The sequence below is a fragment of the Accipiter gentilis genome, chromosome 10 (assembly GCF_929443795.1).
Source record: "Accipiter gentilis chromosome 10, bAccGen1.1, whole genome shotgun sequence".
In the NCBI taxonomy this organism is placed as follows: domain Eukaryota; kingdom Metazoa; phylum Chordata; class Aves; order Accipitriformes; family Accipitridae; genus Astur; species Astur gentilis.
In genome coordinates, this window is record NC_064889.1 from 8238711 (window position 1) to 8261869 (window position 23159).

Consider the following 23159-nt stretch of genomic DNA (forward strand, 5'->3'; position numbering starts at 1 on the left):
ATTTACAAGGTGATTATTGCATTTTAAGGTTTATTAGATTAAACCAAACTGAGAAAATATTATATACCATAAAAAGAATTGCAAGAACACCTTTCAGAATGTAAAGTATTTTAAAAATATGAAAAATAATTAAGTCATCTCATAAACTGTGATATAATCTCATGAATAGCATAAAAGGAAGGTTGTCTGACCTCTAGAAAAATAATTGTAATGATTTCACTTTCATGTGAGGTAATGAAACATTTCAAATATACTGAGGGATTACGTTGATGTGGTTTAACAGTAGCAAAAGACATTCCATTGCAAATTATCTATTGTTTCTCTTTGGTTTCTGGGTGAGGAGGAGGTGTGCATTAGATATAACTGGTCCATATATGCTGTTCATTTCTTCAGTATATGCATACACATTTCATATTCTACTCAGAATGCAATCTGCTTGCTGACAAAATTTTGTTATAGCAAGGTAGTAACTCAGGACAGTCTGCTCCATTTCAAAAGCACTGCCTGTGGATACAGGGATGTGTATTTTGGAAATCCTAGGCTGTTGAGGTATCTAGTATACTGCAGCTGTTGTAGCTTTAAGCAGAATTTCTGCAAGACTGCAACTGAAATAATCCTAACATAAAGAAATATGCATTTGTTATCTCAGAACTTTAATTTCTCACTTTGTCAGTTGTTAAGCTAATAAAATAAGCATAATGGTGAGTGATAATGAATATATAATTTTATTTCCTGTCTGCCTGTTCAGTGTTTTGTTTTTTTTTTTTTTTCCAAATTTGTATCTTTGTGAATACCTCAGGTTCATAGGAGGCACAGTTGAGTAACCAGTGATAAGACAGAATTTTTTTTTTGCATTTAGCTACACAGGAAGACCCTAGTGGCTAGTCTTGAGATAAACTAGCGAGTCATGTATTTTAATGCCATCTTTTTTGGATGCTGCTCATTTTCACCTCCTCCACACATTTCCCTCATTTCTTTAAAAATATTCTTTCTCTGTGCTTCCCATGCAAATCTCTTGCTGTTTCCTAATTCTATGTTTGGATTATGTTAAGCATATTAAAACAATGTCTAGATGGTAAATTGAAGCTCTGAAACACTAAATAGCATCAAATTTATAATTGCCTTTAGCTGTTTTTCCTCCTGGACTCTCCCAGCTTTGCTTTGAACAAATCAGAAGACAGGTGGTATAAAATACTATGTAATCATAAAATTACAAAACATATGTACACTGTGTGAGGGTGAGGCGTTAAGGTTAAAGGTAGATCATGAATCTGGAACTTAACATGTTGCTGCTACAATTAACAAATCGAAATAACTTTTGTTGATATTTTTAATTTGTAACCTCCTACATTATTTTTGTCCTTACTGAAGACAAGGGATTGTGTACAACTGGACACATGGTCAGTGTTGTATGAACCCCAACTGCTCTCAGCACTGCCACTTAGCCTCTGCAGTTGAGCTACCAAAGTCAACAGCAGTTACTGTATGAGCTAGAGGCACTGGGGAAATATCGACCATCTCTTCTCTTCAAAAGATATGTTTAGTGGTTGTTTGGCTTGTCTGTTCAGAGGGTGTAAAGTACTTTCTTTCCTTTGGTCTTGAGGGAGCCCCAGCCTTATATCTGCCCAGCAGGGAGATGGGAAACTGGGTCTTGATAGAAGAGGCAAAGAAAAAAATATTGAAAGACATCTAATTACAGTGTTGATTTTGTAAAAAATTTTTTTGACAGATTTTCAACATTTTCTAAAGGCACTCATGGAAAAGAGAGTCAGATTAAAATAGGGTAATTTTGAATGGAATTTCACAGGACAAAAGAAAATGCATTTCTAAAACCTAAGAGGTTTCTGCTTGCTGCAAATAATCATGCTTTAAAATGTATTTTCTTATTTGAAGTTTGCTGGATTTTATTTTAAATAAAGGAAAAAGATGGAAAAATCTAATTAGCAAGTTGCTGTTAATTCTATCCACATTTTATGTTTGCAACTCTTATTTTTAGACCACTAGCTAGAAGAGGTCAAGTATGTGAGAGTAGAAATATCTTAAAATAAATAGCAAAAGGGCTCATTTAAGACTTGTTTGGCTTCTGTTAGCCCTCTTATTCCTGTTGTGGGCTGGGATAAAAATTCTCTTGGAAGGAAGAGGAAATAGAAAGGATTTTTGGGGGTATTTACAAAAGCCAACAGAAACTGGAAATTCCTGTCTAGTTAAGCTTTAAACTTGCTGGAACTGTCCTAAGTTGTCAACAGCACTGACAAAACACTTAAGGTTTATTCATATATACTGTTTATTTATTGAAGTTTATTTTTTAAATGGCTTCTGACTATTTTCAGTCAGGCTTTTCTGCAAAAAATCATCTTAGTAATTTAAAAATTCTTCATGAAATGTATTGTTTATGCATGACAACTCATAGAAGGAAATACACTCCCCATAAATTCAGTGTCCTCTCTAATTCTCATTGAGCTTGCCTGATTATTTTTTTTTTTTAATAGTGTCAGTAGCACTGTTGAACAGTGACATGTGTCTGCAAGGCTGAATTAGTGTGGCTTACCTAAATACTTGTTCTATTCATAAAGAGTTTTAATAAAGTATGTAGAAAGCTTTCTGAGAGTGGATAGCTAGCATGCACCATAAAAGGGAGAAGTGACGTTCACAAGACCAACTTAACTGCTGGTTCAGGCTGTTCGTACTCAGATTGGAGTTCTGTACACAAACACTAGACCTCAGTCCAGTTCTCAATCTCAAGTTTCACAGTAGAAAACTCAGATCTAAGCTGCTAAAAATTAGTAACTTTTGTACCCAGGCACTTCCTTACTTGAAAGTATTCTTTATGTTATATTTTCACAAATAGGTGAATGGAGCCATGTCATTGGTTTATAAATAACAGCCAACTCCAAGTGAGACGTCAAGTCACGGAGACTAGGACTTAGCACTGCCACATTTCTAGATTTCTCATGTCTTTGGTGATGTTTTTTTCCCCTTCAAAAAGTTTTGGGGTTTTTTTTGGTGGGGGCGGCTGACGAAATCAGCCATCTCTAAGACTTGCAGGTTAAAACAGCACGCCTGAATCATCTATGGCCACAAAAATCCTGGAGAAACAGGCATTTTGGGATATGCTGGACCTGCTGAGCATGCATTGAGCAAAAGACATGCATGTGTTTGACTATATTTGCATGTATTTACTGCAAATGCATATCTAACATCCTGGACATAAAAGTACCAGTTCTGCTTATGTCCTATTAAGGAACTGAAACTTATGTCCTAGGTCTTTCCCCTCCCTGAAATAACAGGTTTTGTAGTTTTTTTTTTTTTTTATTTTAAATTCAAAGGCTTTAGAGAAAAAGGCTAGACATTTTTAACAGGCCTGGCTAATAATTAGTGTCAGGCTTTGCCAGCCTTACTCAGAGAAACACTTATCAATTTTAATAAAATTGAGATGCCACTCAGAACAGCACAGCATAACCCTAATTTAATTATGCTGTGGTAGTTCTGATTGTAGGACACAGTCTTATTGTTTCCATGTACAGATGCTAGAAGATCAGTGTTACATAGGCTCACTCTATGTATGGGAGACCAACATCCCCAGTCCTCATTTGCTATATGCCCTTCTACCTTTCCTTCATTAGAGGTATTATGCTCCTTCTGAAATCAGTGTCCACATGCTTAGTCTGCTGTGAGTTACACAGGTGGATCAGGGTTCCTATGAGAGTAAGAATCCCATTTATACCTGCTTTTAGAAGAGTTGGCAGGTTATCCTGCACTCTGCATGATGAACTCTCGTGGTCTGTGGAGTCAGATCTACTGAAAAATGAACATGAAGTTAATGCAGTTTGGCCTTGGGGAGTCAAATGACTGCAGAATCTGACATAGTCATGGCAGGCTCATGTTGTTATCTGCTTATTAAAGATTCTAGTTCCCAGTCTAGGGTCAGTCACAATTCATCTTGGGTGATTTAGCAGATGGGAGTGTATTAAGTCTTCTGTAATGAAAGCCTACTGAGAAATACTATTAGTTTGATATTAAAATTGTTTTGAAGAAATTGAAGTTAGATTTTTTCCACTTTAACTTCTCTGCTTATTGGAAAAGATACTGGTATAATTAGTGCAAAGTTAAGCAATTATGAATTTTCTGGTGCAGTTCTGTTGAAAAATACTATTATCATCTCAGTTACACTTGTACTGAGTAACTTGATAAGTATAACAGCTCTAAACGTATGTCTGTGTTGAAAGGACTGGGTCATTTTTTTACAGCATTTATTGATTATGAATGTATAGGGCTAACATATGGAATAGCTCAAGTCAGCAGTGCATTGAAAACACAGCTCAGCAGTAGAGAATCAAGTTTGTAGGCCATACGTGCTATAATCTAGCCTGACAGTAAATTGTGTTGCAATGCTTATGTTCCACTTATATTTGAAGATGATTTACAAAGGGTAGAGAGTTATATCTTTTTAGAACCAATTTAATAGCAGCTAGATTGTACCAGATATTTGGGGAAAATAGGAGGTATTGAACGATTTCAGGGAAGCAAAACTTGCATGGGAGTTTTGTCAAAACTGACAAAGGGTACAGATACTTGAAGCGTGGGAGAAAGAGTGAGACGTAGATGAAAGAAACCTGGGGAGGAGTAAGCACAGGAAAGAGGCTTTGCAAAATAAGGTGAGTATATAAAATTGAGGCCAGTAAAACTCTTAGGTTCACCTATAGGTTACAAAAGCAGGGCTCAAAAGATCATTTGGCTGTAATATGCATGCAATAGTACATGTTTGTTGCCAAAAGAAGCTAACAACTCCCACCCCAATCCCTTCAGATCACTACGCTTGTTAAATGAAAAACTGTCAGAGAGCTTGTCTTGCTCCCACTAGAATGCTCTTCAGCTTGTGAATCAAGTACATATGTAAAGCAGTTCTTTAAACACAGCCAGGAATATTATACTGGGTATTTCACTTTATCACCATGTTTACAACTGTGTACCATTTTCCATTTTTAATGCTAATTTAATTGGTCTCTCTCCATGGGAAGAAAATAGTGAAGGTATCTTTCTACACAGGTGAAAAGTTGTAGAAGTGTTAAATTCCATAACCCTCTCTGCAGCTGTCTGGGGTTACGTGCAAAGAATTCAGGAGAAAGCTAATGACTCTATAATGAGCACTGATTAGAATAAATTCCAGCTGTAAGCCAGTAGTCCTTTTTCTAGGAGCAGAAGAGGTTGGCTCTCCTATGCATACTCCTTTTTACTGCCACATAGAAATGCAGCATGTGTTTCTGGAGATCGATTTCCTCTTCCTTTCAACATTGAGCTGAGGCAGGGAAACAAGAAAAATAAAGCAAAACCATTACTGAAAGCAAAACATTTTTATTGAGAACCTTATGTAACTTGGCCCCTTAATCACTGATCTCGACAACACTGATGGAGCTTTAGTGGTGTGCTGTACAACACAAATCAGCATTTGCTTGTCTTGGCAAGATAAAATTACTGAATCCTGAGGAGAGTAAAGAAGGATATGGCATTGATGCCCCATGTTCTCAGGAACACTTGTTTTCCCCCCAGTCAGAAGTTGAAAAATGGACTTGGAGTGATACAGAAGTTTGACCTAGCTCTCCACTATCAAGGAGGGAGCTGAGATATGAGAAGTAGCAGGGAGTCGTACACCAAGCAGAGGAAATGACCTGTTGACTCAATTGAAGCCTTTATTCATAAAGTGCCTCTGGATCCAGCAAATCATTACTCCTGTCTTCACTTCAGAGGACATTGGAGTAGTAGTAGATAGAAATCTGGTATTTTCTCCAATTTCAAGAGCATTCTTAGTAACTGGTATGTGAATGTTAGTTATGTAACCTTCTAACACCATAGATTTCTTGAGAAAATTAGGAAAAGTATTTATCCCTGCAGTAGGTGACTCAGAAGGCTTCTGCCCAGTAGACTAAATAGCAGAATGCGTGGTAAAAATTTGGTATCTATTGCATTTCTCAAAAAATGCCCCAAGTTCTGTTTTTGTTCTTTTAAAATCTGAATACAGTGCGTTCAGTTAACTGTCATCCACATAGATAAACTAACATCTCTGTAGGTGAGAAGACAAAAGAGTTTGGACCTGTGGCCATCAGGAATGAGCACCTTGCTGTGTGACATGCGACAGCTTGGAAAAAACCTAGAACGATTTTAGATTTTAAAAGACGTAGGTTACACTAAACCTGATGTAAGACTGAAGTATTTTTCTGGGAAACCTGAGAGATATTTTGGAACAGTGGAAGAAGTCTAGGCTACCTTGGCTGTTCTAATATTTGAGTTAAAATACAGCTGATTGTTTCCTTGACAGAAATGGATATGCAGCTCCATAAAGAGCAATTCTCAGACTTATGTTTGAAAACCATGTTTAGTAATTCAGATGTGTAGGTACAGTTGTAGAAGTTACATTTTATAGTTGAAGATGGTATAATCAGTGCACATTCAGTCTGCAATTCAGAGGCTGAGAATAAGAAATTCTGCCTTTTTGTTTTAATTTGATCAGTACTTGGTTTCCCCAAAAGTGGTGCCTGACTGAGAAGATGGCAAAGGTAAGGAGGCCAACTAGAATTATAATTGTTGTGCAGAGATTGTTTTGCAACTTCAGTTTCCATAGCAATGAGATCAGCCTTGCCTCTTTTTGAAAAAAATCAGGCTTATTTTACCTCCATTGGGAACGTATGCCTCCATTTCAGCATACAGAGGCAAAGCACTGTCTTCAGTCATGGCCTCAGACTGAATTAGTCGAAGACCAGTTTCCTATGTCTTTTTAGTATGTCAGTGCTGGACATTCTTGAGAGGAATTCCTTTCTCTATTTCTTATCACCTATGCTCTAAAAAGTTTCCAGTCTGCCACTATTTTAAATTCTTCCTTTACACTCCTTCCCATAGTTTATATGTTGCACTTTCACATGCCACTGTTGGGGGAGAACTGCAGCTGCTGTCATTAATGCTGCCCAGCTGATAGCCATTTTCTTAGAGCCCTCAGAACTCCTAACCTGGCAATTTCCCCACAGCTGTTGTAGGTGCCATGCATCAGCCATACCTCTCTTTCTAGGCTCCTACCCTGCCTAGCCACTGGCTTTTGGCTCTCAGAGTACATACTAATGGGTTCCTGTGACACACGCAATTACACAGTATCTAGTGTGCAGTGAATTTTCTTGCACGTAAGTAACATCTATGAACTTTCAACTATGGGAATTTATAAAAAGTTATCACTGCAGTGATACCACTTAAGGCACTTTCAGGGCCTGGATACTAAATGAAGATTCTTAGGTGTGGGTGGAAAAACTCTGTTACACTGTCTGTCTAAAAAGGAGGGTACTTCTCTCCATATGCTTTAGGAAAATCTGAGTCATGAGTTTCAGACCATGCTTGCGTTACATGCTTTGTGCTTCTTTATCTTCAGCTATACTGTAGTGACTTGAATGGAGGGTCTACCACACTGTAAATCTCTAAATATTACTTAATATGGAGAACATTTCCAATGACTAGTAGACTGAGACCACTGCAGATGAGAAGAGTTCTTTCCCAAAGAGACACTTATTTGTTCTGTTCCTGACAAGAAATAACTGTTAATACAGATAAGGTGGCTGTAGTTCTTTCTTGTATTGCCATCAAAACCATCTTTTTTGTAGTACTGCATCTTAACTTGTTTTAGATATGTTTGTATAGTGTGCTTACCCATTCCTGATCTGCTCATACAAGCAATTTATCTTGCTTGCAGGCAGTTTTTTGCAGCCTGTGCAGAGCATTGCAGTGTTGTGACTAGATTGCTATTTTAATCCAATGTAAAATAAGTTTTGTTTATACTGCAATCACAGTATAGAAACATCCTTAGTTTGCAGCAAGTAGAGCTAACTAAAGTGGAGGCAACAGTAGTGGACAGATGGTTTGGTGTTCTGAGTTCCTTATTATTGACTCCAAAGTAAGAATTGATAGCTGGTTTATGAAGGGGATCGTAGTGGGCATACAGATCATATTGAGAAGGTCTTGTAGGTCTGCTAGTTCTAATAGTGAGAAGGTGCAAGTAATAACTGGGAAAGTTTTGCCGCCTTTGATTTTCTCATTTAAAACTTCACTTCAGATACACTATTTACTTAAAGATTTCTGTCAAGACTAGTTCTGCAATGTATCAATAACTGAAGAGAGCTTCACATACTGGGTTCCTTTCATGTCTTCTCCTGTGACTAACATTCATCTCTGCTTTGTATCGCAGAATCTAGAACCCCTGTTCTAGGGAGAGCCTAGATTTGCCACGTGGTGCCATTGCACTAATTCATAGATGCATCAGATTCCTGGATTTGTCACAAACTAAGGTTTGGGGTTTTCCTTGTGATATCAGAAATTCTGCAGGGATATCTATAAGGTTTTAGGTTACAGTAACAGAATATTTTTGATAAATTCATAATGCCTAGGAAATTAATCTCTATATAGCTCCTCTAATCCTCTAGCTCCATACTGGTTTTATGTGTGCACACAGACTTGGGGAACTGGTTATGTCAAAATGATCATGTGGTTGGCTGACATGCCTTTGTTATATGCATATAGTAAAGCATCCAGTTGTGTGGTGCATTACAGAAGCCTATGTCTGAGCTCATTTCACCCCAATTAAGTAACTGCACACATCAAGCTTATCATAAGCATGATGTGTGGAAAACAGACTCCACAGTCAGTGAGATTGTAAAGTAGGTATGTTCATTCAGCACTGGGCAGCATGGGGGGGTAGTCCCACCAAAGTTGTGGGCACCCGACTCAGAAGTTCAAGTTTATACAGTTAAGTGTTACATATTCACAATACATATGCATGACCTATCCCCACTTCATATTAAAATTAGCTCTGAGAGGTCATTTCCATAGTCTCCTCTCAACTGCGCTTGCACAGTGCCTCTTTATGGTGGTCATCTGGTGGTCGCAGAGATGAAGATAGATGACTCCTCTTTGTCACCGCTAGTAACCTCTTTTCTTGCGCAGGCTCAGTGGTTTCTTGGTATTCACCCAAGCTGCAAGACCAGTCTTGGCTGGCTCTTGGGGCCAGCTCCTGCTTCTTATCAGGAACTGTCTCTGACTCAGCTAATTTCAACAATGTAAGCACTAAACATCATCTTTCATCCCCCTTTATTATGTCTACTGAGATTCTTTTGACTCCCTTGTCTCAAGCATACAACAATGAAATACAGAGAAACATATATACTGAAAGCATGTTGTTTCCCCCATCCAAATCACACACAAATCGCAGTTGTCAAGCCTGTCTAGAATTAGCTGTTTTCTTTATTTTGACTATTTTTATTTATTTAGAATCTAGTATTTAGACAAAAATATGTAATTTAAAGTAGCACAAGTATTTAGTGGGAAGAATTAATGAGCTTTTACAGTAACTGTGTCTTTTTCTGGCACATAGATGAGACTGTTTGAAAACCAGTCTTGCAGAGGGATCTATCTAGATTGCAGCATTGGGCTACGATTAACAGGATGAAATTTAGCAAGTCAAAATGCCAGATTCTGCACCTGGGATGGGGTAATGCCAGGCACAGTTATAAACTGGGAGAGGAGTGGCTGGAGAGCAGCCCTGCAGAAAGGGATCTGGGGGTACTGGTCGACAGCAGGCTCAACACGAGTCAGCAGTGTGCCCTGGCAGCCAAGAGGGCAAACTGCATCCTGGGGTGCATCAAACACAGTATAACCAGCCAGTCAAGAGAGGCAATTATCCTGCTATATTCAGCACTGATACAGCCTCACCTGGAGTACTGTGTGCAGGTCAGGGCCCCGCATTTTAAGAGAGATGTGAAAGTCTTTATATGTGTCCAGAGGAGGGCAACAAAGCTGGTGAAGGCCTGGAAGGAAAGTCCTATGAGGAACAGCTAAGGACTTTGGGCTTGTCTAGTTTGGAGAACAGGAGGCTGAGGGACAACCTCATTGCTCCCTACAGCTTCCTGAGGAGGGGAAGTAGAAAGAGGAGGTGCTAATCTCTTCTCCCTGGTATCCAGTGATAGAACATGTGGGAATGGTTCAAAGCTGCACCGGGGAAGGTTTAGACTGGACACTACAAAACATTTCATTACTGAGAGGGTGGTCAAACACTAGAACAGGCTTCCTAGAGAGGTGGTTGATGCCCCAAGCTTGTCAGTGTTTAAGAGGCATTTGGACAATGCCCTTAACATGCTTTAACTTGGTCAGCCCTGCGTTGGTCAGGCAGTTGGACTAAATGATCATTGTAGGTCCCTTCCAACTGAAATAGTCTATTCTATTCTAAAAAACAATATTTGGTTTAACTATGAGAGATACTTAATGGTATCCAGCTAGTAAGAACTAATAAAGCAGTGAGTGATTTTCTTTTCTTTTTTTTTTTTAATAACTTTAATAGCAGTGCATTATCCTTTAGTGTCCTATGTGACTGCCAAGTTAATAGAATTATTTTCCTTTAGTTTTGTAAGAGCAGGTCAGATTCTAAATGTATGCTTTCAGTACACATTAAAGAAATGCCTAAGCTGAAAATTGAAAAGAGCTCCTGTTTACTGCATAGCAATCAAAGCATGACCCCTTACTAGCAGGAAAAAGAAATTGAAAACTAATTTCAAGGTTCAAGATTAAGTCTCTGTCAAATTGACAGAGGAGATCCTGGAATTGAATACATTTAGCATAAATGTAGAACCTTCTCTTTGTCTGTTCCTTTCAGTGTGCAAGTTATTACTTCGATTTCATGGTTCCATAACGTAAGTATTTTAAAAGCTAGCTATCTCTGGTTTAAACATCTACGAACACATCCTTTTTACCAAATAAATCTATCAGTTTGTTTCCTATTAACATCACTGATCTCTACTGATGACCTTTTCCTGAATGTGTGTTTTTCCATCTTCCCTACAGTAATTGCTTAGAAATGGTTGTCGTATAAGGAGTTGGCTATGGCAAACAGGAAACGTCAAAGCACTACAGCCAGCATGCTGGATCACAGAGTGAGAGCTTGCCCTACTTCATCTCACAACAGGGAGCCTGAAAATGAAGAAAGTGACCTTCCTATTGAAGATTATGCAGCAAAGGAGACAGAACTAGCAACTGTCAGACAAGGTAGTCCTACACCTGTGGAACATGAGTGCAATGATCATAGTGGAGATGGTGACTCCAGCTCTGACTATGTGAATAACACCTCTGAGGACGAGGACTATGATGAAGGCTTGCCAGAAGAAGAGGAGGGGATCACATACTACATTAGATACTGTCCAGAGGATGACAGTTACCTGGAAGGAATGGACTGCAATGGGGAGGAGTATGCTCCCCATGAGGAACACCATGTTGAAACAGATGAATGTCAGGAAGCTGTAGAAGAATGGGCTGAAGGTAAAATTCAGCACCAAGATGAAAATGAGGTGACAGACAGGCAAGAGTGGCAGGAAGGTCAAGATAATGGCATTCAGATTTTGGAGGATGAAGTGTCATCTTTGGAGATTCAAGACCAAGAAGAAAATATACAGTATTGTCAAAGTGAAGGTGGCTATCCGGACTATTATCCAGCAGAAGCTAATGGAAATTCGCAGGGAATATCACCATACCATTCTAGAAAAGAGGATGCAGAACTGGAAGAGCAGGAAGAGGACATTGACCAGATTGTAGCAGAAATCAAAATGAGTATGAGCATGAGCAGTATTAATAGTACAACAGAAATGAGTCCAGAGCACACTGGGACTGAAAACATGGCACATGACTATAAAGAGACTTGTTCAAAGGGAGAAGCTGTTCACAGTGCTAACAGGCACGAGGGGAGGCCAAAATCACTGAATATCCCATCTGCCTCTAAGCACAGTGGAGATATGCCTAGAGGTTTTAAAACAAAGTCAAGAACCCCAGAGGACAGACAGAAGTGGCCACAAGAGCAGGTATGAGGTTCTCTGTTTAATCAGATTGTCAGAGGCATTATGCAAACATTATGTTAGTTATTCCAAACAGAATTAGAGAGCAATATCTTTAATTTTTTACTCTACATTGCATTCACAACTACATGATCACATTGGATGTTTAGAAAAAGGTGCTGAATGCAGTTGATTTAGGCAGACAACTAAGAAATAGGTTTTGCACAGAGAACAGACAATTCTAAGTAAAACAAGGTATTCCAGATGCATGGGGCAAACCAGGTTATTTACACTATTTTTATTCTGCAGTGACACATTAGATAAACTTAAAACTGGGGTCAGCATTGAAATAGTTGAAGGGGTTAGGTTTTTTCCCATTAAGGGCTCCTGTTCCATTGCCTTAGTGGCTGATTACTTTTAATTTCTTTTGTTGTCAATAGAAAGTATGCTAAGGCTAGATACTGCATATGTTAAAAACAACTGCAAGAAGAGCCTGGATATTGCTGTGGTTTTGTACTAGTTGGGCATATCTTGACCTTGGCAAGAAGGAAGAAATAGGAGCTTTACTTACACCAAAAGTGCTGTTAAGCAGTTTTATCACAAGACTGGTGTAGATGTTAATTTAAACCATGCATAACCTTTTCTTATTCTAATGTTGAGTGCCAGAACTTCCTTAGAGACACCTTTAATTCCCTTTGCTCTAAGGTCAGTTTAAAGCTTTGACTTTGCATCTCTGAAGTTATATGCAGCTGAATATCAGTTATCTTCTGCAATGAATAGAGATCTACCTAAAAGGTAAAACATAACATGTATTTAGATGACAGACTAGTAAAGATAATTATTTTGCCTTATCTTTAAAATGCTTTATTAAACTTCAGAGCTATAAGTTTCCCATTTCAGCTTCATCAAATCTATAAATATTGATTTTCTATATTTAAATGCCACACAGTTAAACAATTTAATCTAGATGATTCCATTAAAAACAGACATTAAAATATGTCAATTCCTCTGAAAAACAGCAAAAGGAAGTCAGATGTTTAAGTATATGCTGATGAAACAGGTTGACCTTTATTATAATTGTGAATAAAAAAATCTTAGGGGAATATTTTCAGATTTCCCATATCTATAGGAAATTTTTAATATTCATTTCTACATTCTGTTTTTAGAAGTCCAATTTCAACCAAATTGTATAACTTAGTATATTCAGTGCCTTACTGCCAGCATAAAAGTTCTACCTTGTGTGAACAAGCTTGATGATCTTAAATGGTTTGACTAGTTACTAGGTATTGACTAGGAGCAGAGAAGTCTCGTTAGCATGTTTTAGACTAATTCTGGTCTTTCTGGCACAGTACACCAGCAGCTGCTACTAGGAGTGTTGCTGCTTGTAAATTTTGAAAGTATTTGCAGAACAAAAGAGAAGATGAGCTCTTGAATAAGAAAGTTAGTGAATTCTTCTATATGCTTGAAGAAGAAATTGTGAGGTTTTTTCCTCCTGAATGATTGCCAATTCAAAACAGAATTCAAAATGGACTTTCATTTCAACATCTTTTTGTACTCTTTCAAAGTTTATTTAGCAGAGGTTGAGCTGAATTGCATTGTACCTTTATTATTCTTGCCAGACTGCTAACAACTGGGGGTTTTGTAACACCGGGATATTGCTATAACTGCCACTGGTGTGAAAATAAACAAAGGGACCTAAGTATTTCCGAGTTGTCTGTCTGAGCTTTAATGGTTATTTCCAGTCAGTCTTGGGCCAATGCCTTACTCTTTTTTAATAATGGAGGAAGTGCTGCCGTAATAGGTAGCCACTGACTGGCACGTAGCCATTGAATTCTGACAATCACTCTTCATAAAAATGACACACTATTGTCTAATGGATAGAGCATTAAACAATACACAATATTTCATTCCTTCAAATATGGAGGGAGAAAGGAAAGTAGAGATAACAGCCAGAGATACAGCAGTACAGGTATCCATTTCAGTTTAGCATGAAGGAATAAACAAACTGGGTGACGAGACATGCATTTAATTTGCAAGAAAGGAGACAGGGCAAACCTTCTGTGGGCATCTCCAGCAAAGAGAAGAGCAGATAGGCCTCCAAGGCATAAAGGTGTGAAGCAGCATTTCTTGTGGAGATACAGAGGCTCACAAATGGAGACATGGGGAGATCCTTGCTTGTATGAGCCTTATATTTGTAAATTCCTCTAGGGAAGCGCAGACGATTTGCACTAGACAAGCCTGAGGGAAACCTAGAATACATTTAGAGTGTGTATTTGCTCTAACTCACTGCTTAACATAATTTATTTCTTGCAGGTTTTCCACGCTTACATTATTTAAGAAAGGCATTACATCTATGAAGTTGAAACTGATTATTTGGGGCATTTTATGACATCACTCAGATTTAACAACTTCCTCAAGCTAGGAGTTTCCCCCATCCCCATTTGACATCTTAGTCATTTCAGCCTAAGCCAACTGTTAAAGTATCTGACACATGAAGAAATTTTCCCTTTTGCTTACTATTTCATTTTATATGTTTCAGCTTCATGCAGGGAAGTCTAATATGGTCAGACACCCTGTTGATGTAATTCTCCTGAATTATCACAGTTTTTATTGTAAAATAAACATGAATTAACTGACTTAAGTATTGTTGGGTGGAGTAAGGAGGAAGAGGAACTGAATGGCTCATTCAACTGATACTAGCATGCAGTATGACCAGAAATTTTAAACTGATGTGGTGTTCCTGTGCAAAAGTAGTTGCTATTGACTTGGAAGTTTTTAATCTTTTTGGAACGCTATTACATTTGCATAGCTTCAAGTTTAGGTAGAATATTGTCAGTTTGGCACATTAATAATCAACCTATGAACAGTTTTACTAGGTGGAAAATGAGAGTAGTCCTCCTGTTGCAGATGAGTGCTTGTACCACACAAAATATGAACAAGGGCCTGATCTAAACCAAAGCTTGAACCACAAAAAGCTTGTCTCCAGATCAGTTCACTGCAGTGTATTGTCCTGCTTCCTTCTCACAAAGCAGTATGGTATGGCGCAGTCTCAGGCCCATCCTGCTGTTCCCAGACAGCATTTGGAACTTTAGTTTGTCCTATTGCACCCATAAGGTATCTGCAGAGAACAATGGTATTGCCTATTATTTTACTAATACTAAGTTAATGCTAGCTCTATACAGTCAGGTAGCATAATTAAAGAATGGCAGAAGCAGTCAAGAAAAAAGTTAGCAAAACACTGGACACCAGCTGAAGTAATACCAATGGAAGATGTCTTTTGCACTAATGGGACTCAAATAATTGCTTCCCTCTGGAACCTCATATGTGGCAGTTTACTATTTCAATCCCAACTGGAGTCATAGCTTTATGAAACACTGGCATTGGCATGGCCCGAGAGCTACTTCAGATGACCATCTGATCAGCCCTTTGTTCTTCACGTCTTATCTGCTTAGATTTCAGACTGCAGACTCCTGAGGATGCATAGTCTCTCCTACCCTATTCAAACAAATCTATTTGCCAACAATAAAAGATAAAGTTTTTAACAGCACCAACACCCTACCTTCACCTATACACTTCTAAAGAAACAGGGATTTGCCATTATCACCATTAAGGAGAACCTTAGAGGGAAGTCTACTTTAATGATGCTGCCTGTGACACACGAATTGTATGGCTTCTCATTTCTCAATCATACTTTCATATCACTGACATACATTTGAGAACCTAACCAAATATGCTCAAACTCCCCGGTAGGGACTCTACAAGCTTCTCCAGTGTTAGTCTCATTTCACAAATTTCATATAGGCTATGCTCTTACACTTTTTCAACATGGACATTCAGAGACAGATAAAATACCACTAACAAATAATTTGTGAAAGAAAATTTTACAAAGTCTTCTTTTTTGTCTCAGTTTGTTCTCCAACAGCTTTGTACACATCAGTGCTGGTACTGTGTTTTGTTTACCTGTACTAGTAGACCTCAGTATTGACAAAAATATTTGAAGTTTAGTCCCTTCTCTTGGCATAGGCTCTTCTGCAAAGACCACAAATCCAGGAGTCTTGTCTGTAAAACATCTCACCCTTAGAACAGTCTGAAGCAGCTAAGATGATGGACATTTCAGAAAACCTGTATTTTAGGAATTTCTTACTGGAGTTCAGTCTGAGTATTATGGGATGCATTTGATAGAATTTGTAGAAAATACAAATGGGTGCAAGTAAAGAGCATTAAGAGCTTGCTGCATTCTCCCTTGTGTTCTAGGCAGCTGTGGGGCAGAAATACTTAACAGCTATTACCAAGTGACAGTTCCCAAACTTAGCAGATATAAGTACTTGCTGAAAAGTGCTAAACAGTTCAAACATTCTCAGACAAAACCAGTTTCTCTGTGCTCATTGGCCGAGTCATGGCTTTTTAGCATTAAACTCCTGACACCAGGAGACAGCCAAATCAATGCTTCTCACCTAAAGATGCATTAGTGACAGTCTTCTCTTGGAAGCTGAGCAGAAGGCAGCACGCACTCCAAATTACATCTACATGAAAATACACCATTCAGCACAGCTATTTCTCTGAAACTCTTAACACAGCTGGTTCTCAATCTTAAATATATGCAAGGACAAAAAAACTCTTAGTTGGTTAAGATGATAGAAATCAATTGGTGATTGTTTTCATGTTTATTGAAATTGGATCGAGTATTGAAATGCTTTTGTGGAATGCTTAGATCTCTAAACTTACTTTGACTCCTTCTCTTTTCATGCCAGTTCCATACTCTAACTTGACTTGCTTACTCAGAACTACTCCTTTCTACAAATATTTTCCTCTTCAATTCTGACCTGTGCTAGCAACAGCTCTAAATTAGCACATAAGTAATGGAATCTTTATGTGAGAACAGTGTGTGAAGTCTGGCCTTTATTTTCTGTGATCAAAATCAGAAATCCTTCAGCTAGTCAAAAACTGCCTTACTCAGATTCTACCTTAAGTGTATCCTGCTGGGTCAAATTGTTCCTACTGACACTAGCATGTTACTGATGTTACAATAACTCATGCAGCAGCTCAGTAAGGGTACATTAAGCCATTTGCACTCCACATCACCTATGAGATGTTATTTCAGTCGTGTGGGTTAATAGGAATATTACCACCATAATAGACTTGTTACTAGGTTACCATCTCTTGATTCAAAAAGATGTTTTAGATGCACCTTAATGTGTTTCTATAAACATAGTAGTGTTTAGATATCAGGAGGACGTGTAGCCCAGTGATAAACCGCCTTCAGAAGCCAACAGAAGATCACCAAAGTTGAAACTACTAGAAACTGAAGTTTTGTCCTTAAGTGATGAAGGTAACAATACTCATCTGCGTTACCTTTGTTCTAGAGAGAGACAACGAACCTGGATGAAAAAAATCAATTAGATCTGTTGGTTTACTTGTGCAACAGATAACTTATTCTAGTCAACCTACTACAAAATGTCCCTTGTCGAAGAAGGTTCTTTCTTTTTGGAGCCTACCACAAGGAACCTTTTTCAGTTGGAACCTACCACAAAACATGTTTTCCAAGAAGCTTAGTAGTCTTCAAGATGAGTCTCAAGGGGTAGGAAGGGGTGGTTATAAAGGGGGTCTGGTTGACTGGGAGGGGCCCTGCAAGATTGGTGGGAGGAGGGAGGCCCAGGTGGCCCCAGGCCTGGCATTTAGCCATCAGGACAGGGCTGGCCAGCACATGGGTAGAGCTGTAGGCATGTTTCTGAAAGATGTGCATAGATGCTTCAGTGACCTCAAATAAGTAGAGTCTGATTTTCCTCTCAGCCTAAAGATGGCATTTTCTGCTGCCTCACATTCCTTCACATGATGCTGGACAGTGCCTCAGTACTTGCTCAGAGGCAAAAGTATTAATAATACTACACCTGTAATATTTTAATTTTCTTTTATCTTTCCTTTGCAGAATCTGTCCTTTTATCAGAATCTTATCCTAGGATAAGAGACTTTTAACATAGCTGTAGTTCTGTGTTAGTGTGCAGTCAATTCCAGATTTCTGGTTTAGCTTTATGTTCTATTCTAAACTGCAAGTCAGGGTATAAAGTATTTATAATACCTTGTAAATATTTCCTTCAAATGTGATTTTTCTAGCTATGGTAAAACTTAAAACAACAATATAAATTGGAAACTCTGTAAGAAACACAAAGAAAGGAAGTATTGAGTATGATAATTTATTTGACATTGGTCAGATCACCTGGGAGCATGAACAAACTTCCGGCCCACACCAAATAGCAGAATTTATGTTTTCTAAAAATGATTCCATAAAGAAGCTCCAAAACAGCCCTTCATCTTTGGTCTAGAAGCATCTCCTTCCATACGTACAAGACTACATGGTTTGTAACTGCGTATGGGAGATATAGCCATGCCTACTGTGCATAGTTCTCTCCTTTGACACTGTAAGTCTTGGAAAGAAAGGGAGGCCCTTCTCCCTGTACTTCTTTCTGCCCTTTTCTTCTGGGATACCATGTTAGCAAACATTTCTTTAGCATGAAGATCTCAACCCTTATTTTGTAAAGGGTCATTGTAAAGCCCACATATTTGCAGGCAAATGTTGGGCACAGAAAGTCTCAGAAAGGCACAGTTCCCCTTACATGTGCTGCTGCTAAGGGGACACAGGGAGTGCTACACTCTAAAGCTAAGAGGATCTCCAGAATGTGATAGTACACTCAGATGCGTTCGGAGGAAGTGCTCACACACTCATCTCCCCATCACAACATTTTTAAGGATCAAAATGTTAATAGATCAGTCAGAGTTGGAACATGTTGTGTGGACAGATGTGCATAAAAGAAGTGGAAGAATTCTTTGTACCTGAGATTCTGCCTAATTAGACTGGGGCTCCTAAACAAACAGGCGGAACACTGGGGAAAAAAAAAAAAAAAATTGGCCTTCGTGTACAGACACCAAATAGTAAGTAAAAAACATTTATTATGTTCCTTGTAGAGGTGATGTGATTGATCCCAACTCATAATGTAATCTGCACAGACTTTTCTTTGGAACCCAGCCAATACACAATAACAACATATATACTACATATGTGACATATAAACTACATCTGTGACTAGGAAACAATAAACAAGCAAGGCTTGTTTATATTCCTAAAAACCTGAAAATAGGAACTCCAGTAAATTACAGCTATGTATAAATCAAAAGCGAAATGTCATCCAAGTGTTTAGTCATATTTTATATTAAGACTATATGGAATTATATATGCAACTATTACCAGAGAGCATGATCGTATTATGATCCCCAGGGCTAAATAAGTCAATCGACATACAAGATTTGTGACAGAGACATGTTTGAATAATGTTTATGGTTTGCTTACTAAACCAGTCAACCAATTCTTTCTTTATATGCAGGTGCATTTTCAGTTCAGTCAAGTGTGGGGTAATCAGAACTGACAAGAGTTTTTAAAGTATTAACATTCTGTTGCACATACTGGAGTTAATATAGTTGCTGTCACTGTTCACAGTTTAATGTATCTTCACTGTGGCCTTGTCATTTTCCCTGCTTAAATCATACTTGATTTAATCCTACTACTTTAGGGCATAATATATGATTATTATGCTTGTTTTATTAAAGCCCTCTAGATGTTTGTTTACCTCATTAATATATTTCACTGCATATCAACACCTATTGCTCCATATTAGTTTAGCCATGCAATATAATTAGATTTGTCTTGTCTCAAACAGAACATGATTTATAAGCAGGGATATGGTAAGCTTCTTAGCTACTACAGCCATGTAAACAGGGCCCTAGTCAGTGGGTCGCCAAGTCTTGGTGTTCCGTGTATGTCGCAGATAGTCTTTTGTTTCCTAAAATCCTGCTTACTACTTGCGTGACTTTTTGCTTTGTGTATGTTGTCTTACCTGAGAATTAGCATTACTGAGCTAATAGCCCTAATGTGCCTGCTTCGTTAGCACACTTGTTCAGCTGACTAAATATTACTCATAGGGTGTAATTTGTCCAGAGATGAACGTGCAGACTTTCTTTGATTACAGCTACGTATTGCATTTGAAAGTCAGAAGACAAGGAGTTATGTTCACATGTAACATTCAGGCTGACCCTTTGAAATAATATTGGGTCAGTGTTTTCCATTTGCACAGTTGTTCATACAAGTTCTTATTTGTGAAGCCTCACAATGACAGTGGCATTTAGGCACTCTTTTTAATACATAATGGGGAAACTGAGAAAAAAAGGAAGTGAAATATCATAAACCATAAAAATTTGTTCCAGAAATCACCTTGGTTTTCCAGATTTCTAACACTGAAACTCTGAGTCATGAAAACTTCACTTTCTTGGTATGTATGGGACTTATACATACCTGTGTTGGGTGCTGGTGTTCTGTCATTTGTGTCAGGTCTGGAGAAGAAATTCTGTCCCTGAGAATATTGGAACTTTGAAGAAAAAAAAATGTTGCGTAGTTTAAAAGGCTTAGTATTTTCCTTGTGTGAGGTTTTATATTTTCCCTTTTGCATTTCTTCAGAAGCCTGAAGATGTGCTGCCAGCATGCTGTAGATTTGCTTGGCCCAAAAGGAAGGAGATGCCGTGAGGTATCTGTCATGAACACAGAATCCTATATCTGGTGCTAGGATTCTGTTTTTCAGATCAGAGGTGGCCATTAGGACTATTTTGATTTTGTCCAGTACTGAGAATAAACACATTTAAAAATTCTGACTTTGGTTTCTGAAAATTTGAACATGTCAACATTTGGCTTAATTTCCTGTGAAAAATTTGCATTGAAATAAAATAATTTAAATTTAAATCAGTAGTGTAACTGCTACTTAATGATAATTGAGATGTCTTATTATTTACATCAAAATACATCTTTTATTATAATTAAACAGCCCAACATTTTTATATGAATCTCATATTCGCTAAATTACAACAGGAAATTCCAGCTATTGTAGCACGTTATGATATTTCAATATCAGTAATGAATACTGATTGCACATAAATAATGACATATAAATACATATAAATAACTACACAGAACAGCTTCATGACGAATGACTGTCATAAAATAATGGAGAACATGCTTTCTTGTTTTTTCTTACAGATGTGCAATGGTTTAGAGCAGCCAAGGAAGCAACAGCGTTCAGATCTCAATGGACCAGTTGACAATAATAATACACCTGAGGTGGGTACCTAAGGCCATTAGGCTGTTCTGCTGCCCATCTTCCTGCAGTCAGGCTTCCATGAGGGAAAGCAGGCACCAAATTGTCAGCTTTTCCCCTCTCATGGGGAGGCTCTGTTTCTTTTCCTGAACTGACAATAAATACCATGGCTGCATATTCTGAAAAGTCTTTGAATCGTACCCATGAATTTGTTGCTGCCACATTCATTTTATGTAACTGTCCATGGCATGTACTCAAACCTAGAATTTTCTGATGACATACAGAATAGAGAGAACACTTCAGAAATTCTCTTTGGATTATTGGAGCATCAAAAAAAAAATTGGCTTCTGCTTTTTTTCTCCCTCCTGCCTGCCCCACCCCCCGCTATCAGTCTTTAAAGCCAAAGGACTGCTTAATTCCCACAGGAATAATTCTCTTTAAATAACCCCTGCTATCAAACACATCATTCAGTGCTGAGGGCTCAAATGATTCACATCTTTTTGAGTGGCCTCTGTGGTAAGATGCATCCTGGCTCAGTGTGCTGTGAAAAAGATGTGGTGATAGGCAGATCGGCTCTTGTCACTACAGACTGGAGCAAAGAAGACATCTAAGAATGCAGAATGAGGTTATGCTTGAGGCTAGACACAATGAAATGAAATTCAGACTTAAAAGCAGAAGTCTGTTATCTCAAAAATATGTAACATATTTAGCCTGTAGCCTGTTACATTAATGAAGAGGTACATTTCTAAAGCCTTTTCCCATTATGGAGAAATCAGCCTCTTTCCTGGAAACAGGAATGCCTGAGGAGGCTGGCAAAAGACAAGCAAACGGAAGGACTATATCTGTTTATTGAAAATAGAGACAGTAGCATAAAAAGAGCACTGTTGTGGCTCCTGCTGAGATTAAGTGTAATGCTATGTACCGTGCAATCAGGGACAGTTCTTTTTATTCACTGACCCAGAATCTTGCTTTGTAAAATATTGTTAAATGTTCTTAATTAGAAGTTTGGGATATCATTAATAGGCAATGTGATCTAGTGGATAAACTATTGGACTGGGAATTGCTGGCTTGTATTGCTCATTTGACAGCTGTCTTCCTAGGTCATTTTCATTTTTCCCCCCCTACTCTGCCTTATTTTTTTGTGTCATGAGATCTGCTTAAAATGCTCTTGAGATTCCAGGTAAACAGTACTATGTAACAGTTAGGTTGGGTTAATTACTGTGATGTAATGTGTTTCACTGTGCTAAACAGTGGCTATGCAGAAGTTATGTAGAGAAATTTGAGTTTTTTAAACAAGTCAGCTGTTTAAATATAGTATGAATTCACTCTGGTTTGTGAAAATTATTTTGTTACAGCTATACCATTTTTATTTCTCAACAGACAAAGAAAGTGTCTTCATTTCCAAGTTTTGTTGATGGTAAGTTTTACATCATCCATAGTTAAAGTAGGATAAAATGGAAGCAAATGCTTTAATATATTTTAAAGATAACAGTTCTAAAAACCAGTCAAACCCAAGAGAATACAGCTGAAAAGCTTTAAGTATTGAAGTATTTAACATTTTCAACCCCCCCCTGTGGCAATGGGTGATAAAAAGGAGGGGCAGATAGAGTTCTCAGATTAAGGTAAAGATGGAGATAGTTAAAAATCTGGAAAGGTGTAAAAAAGATGGTAACAGTGGGCCCCAGCAGGGTGGAGATTTATGATTTATGAAGGTATAAGAGCACCCTGTTCTTCATGGCCTTGTGCAGAGGAAAGAGTCATTTAACTGTTCAGAGTAGCCTCTGTATCACTTTGATGTGATGCACATTATGGCACTCTGGGAATCTCAGTTGTCGGCACAAACAGAAGGGTTCTCCTGACCTGATAAAAAATTGGTAATCCAATGCTCTGTTTAGAAGAGCCATGCTTTCGTGTGTTTCTTCAGTCTCCTTTGCACTGCTATTACATATAAAAATAAGTCAATTTATTAACACAAGAAGGTGGACAGAGATAAAATGGGGTTATACTGAAAAACATTATCATTCTCTGATTCACAGAGAGCTGAAGAACTTTTTATGGGGAAAATGCATACAGCTCTTCCTGCAAAGGAAATGTCTACACTGTAAAGTGAAAAAAGACAGTAGGAATCTAATAAGGATCTGACCCCTTAGATCTGCCATGAACACACTTTTCCCAAAATGGA

At 38.1% G+C, this 23159-nt stretch overlaps 1 protein-coding gene across 4 annotated transcripts in view; it reads left to right on the forward strand.

The window, feature by feature from the left end:
- The window catches only part of APBA2 (amyloid beta precursor protein binding family A member 2), a 110000-nt gene that overhangs the window by 51740 nt on the left and 35101 nt on the right, over positions 1–23159 (forward strand). For 3 of the 4 annotated variants that reach the window (XM_049813331.1, XM_049813330.1, XM_049813332.1), the window contains 3 exons: positions 10864–11870; positions 20920–21000; positions 22358–22394. In XM_049813331.1, the coding sequence (XP_049669288.1) occupies positions 10902–11870; positions 20920–21000; positions 22358–22394 (1087 nt within the window). In that variant the 5' untranslated portion in view covers positions 10864–10901. The remainder of the gene's footprint in view (positions 1–10863; positions 11871–20919; positions 21001–22357; positions 22395–23159) is intronic. The other variant, XM_049813333.1, reaches the window with a different exon arrangement.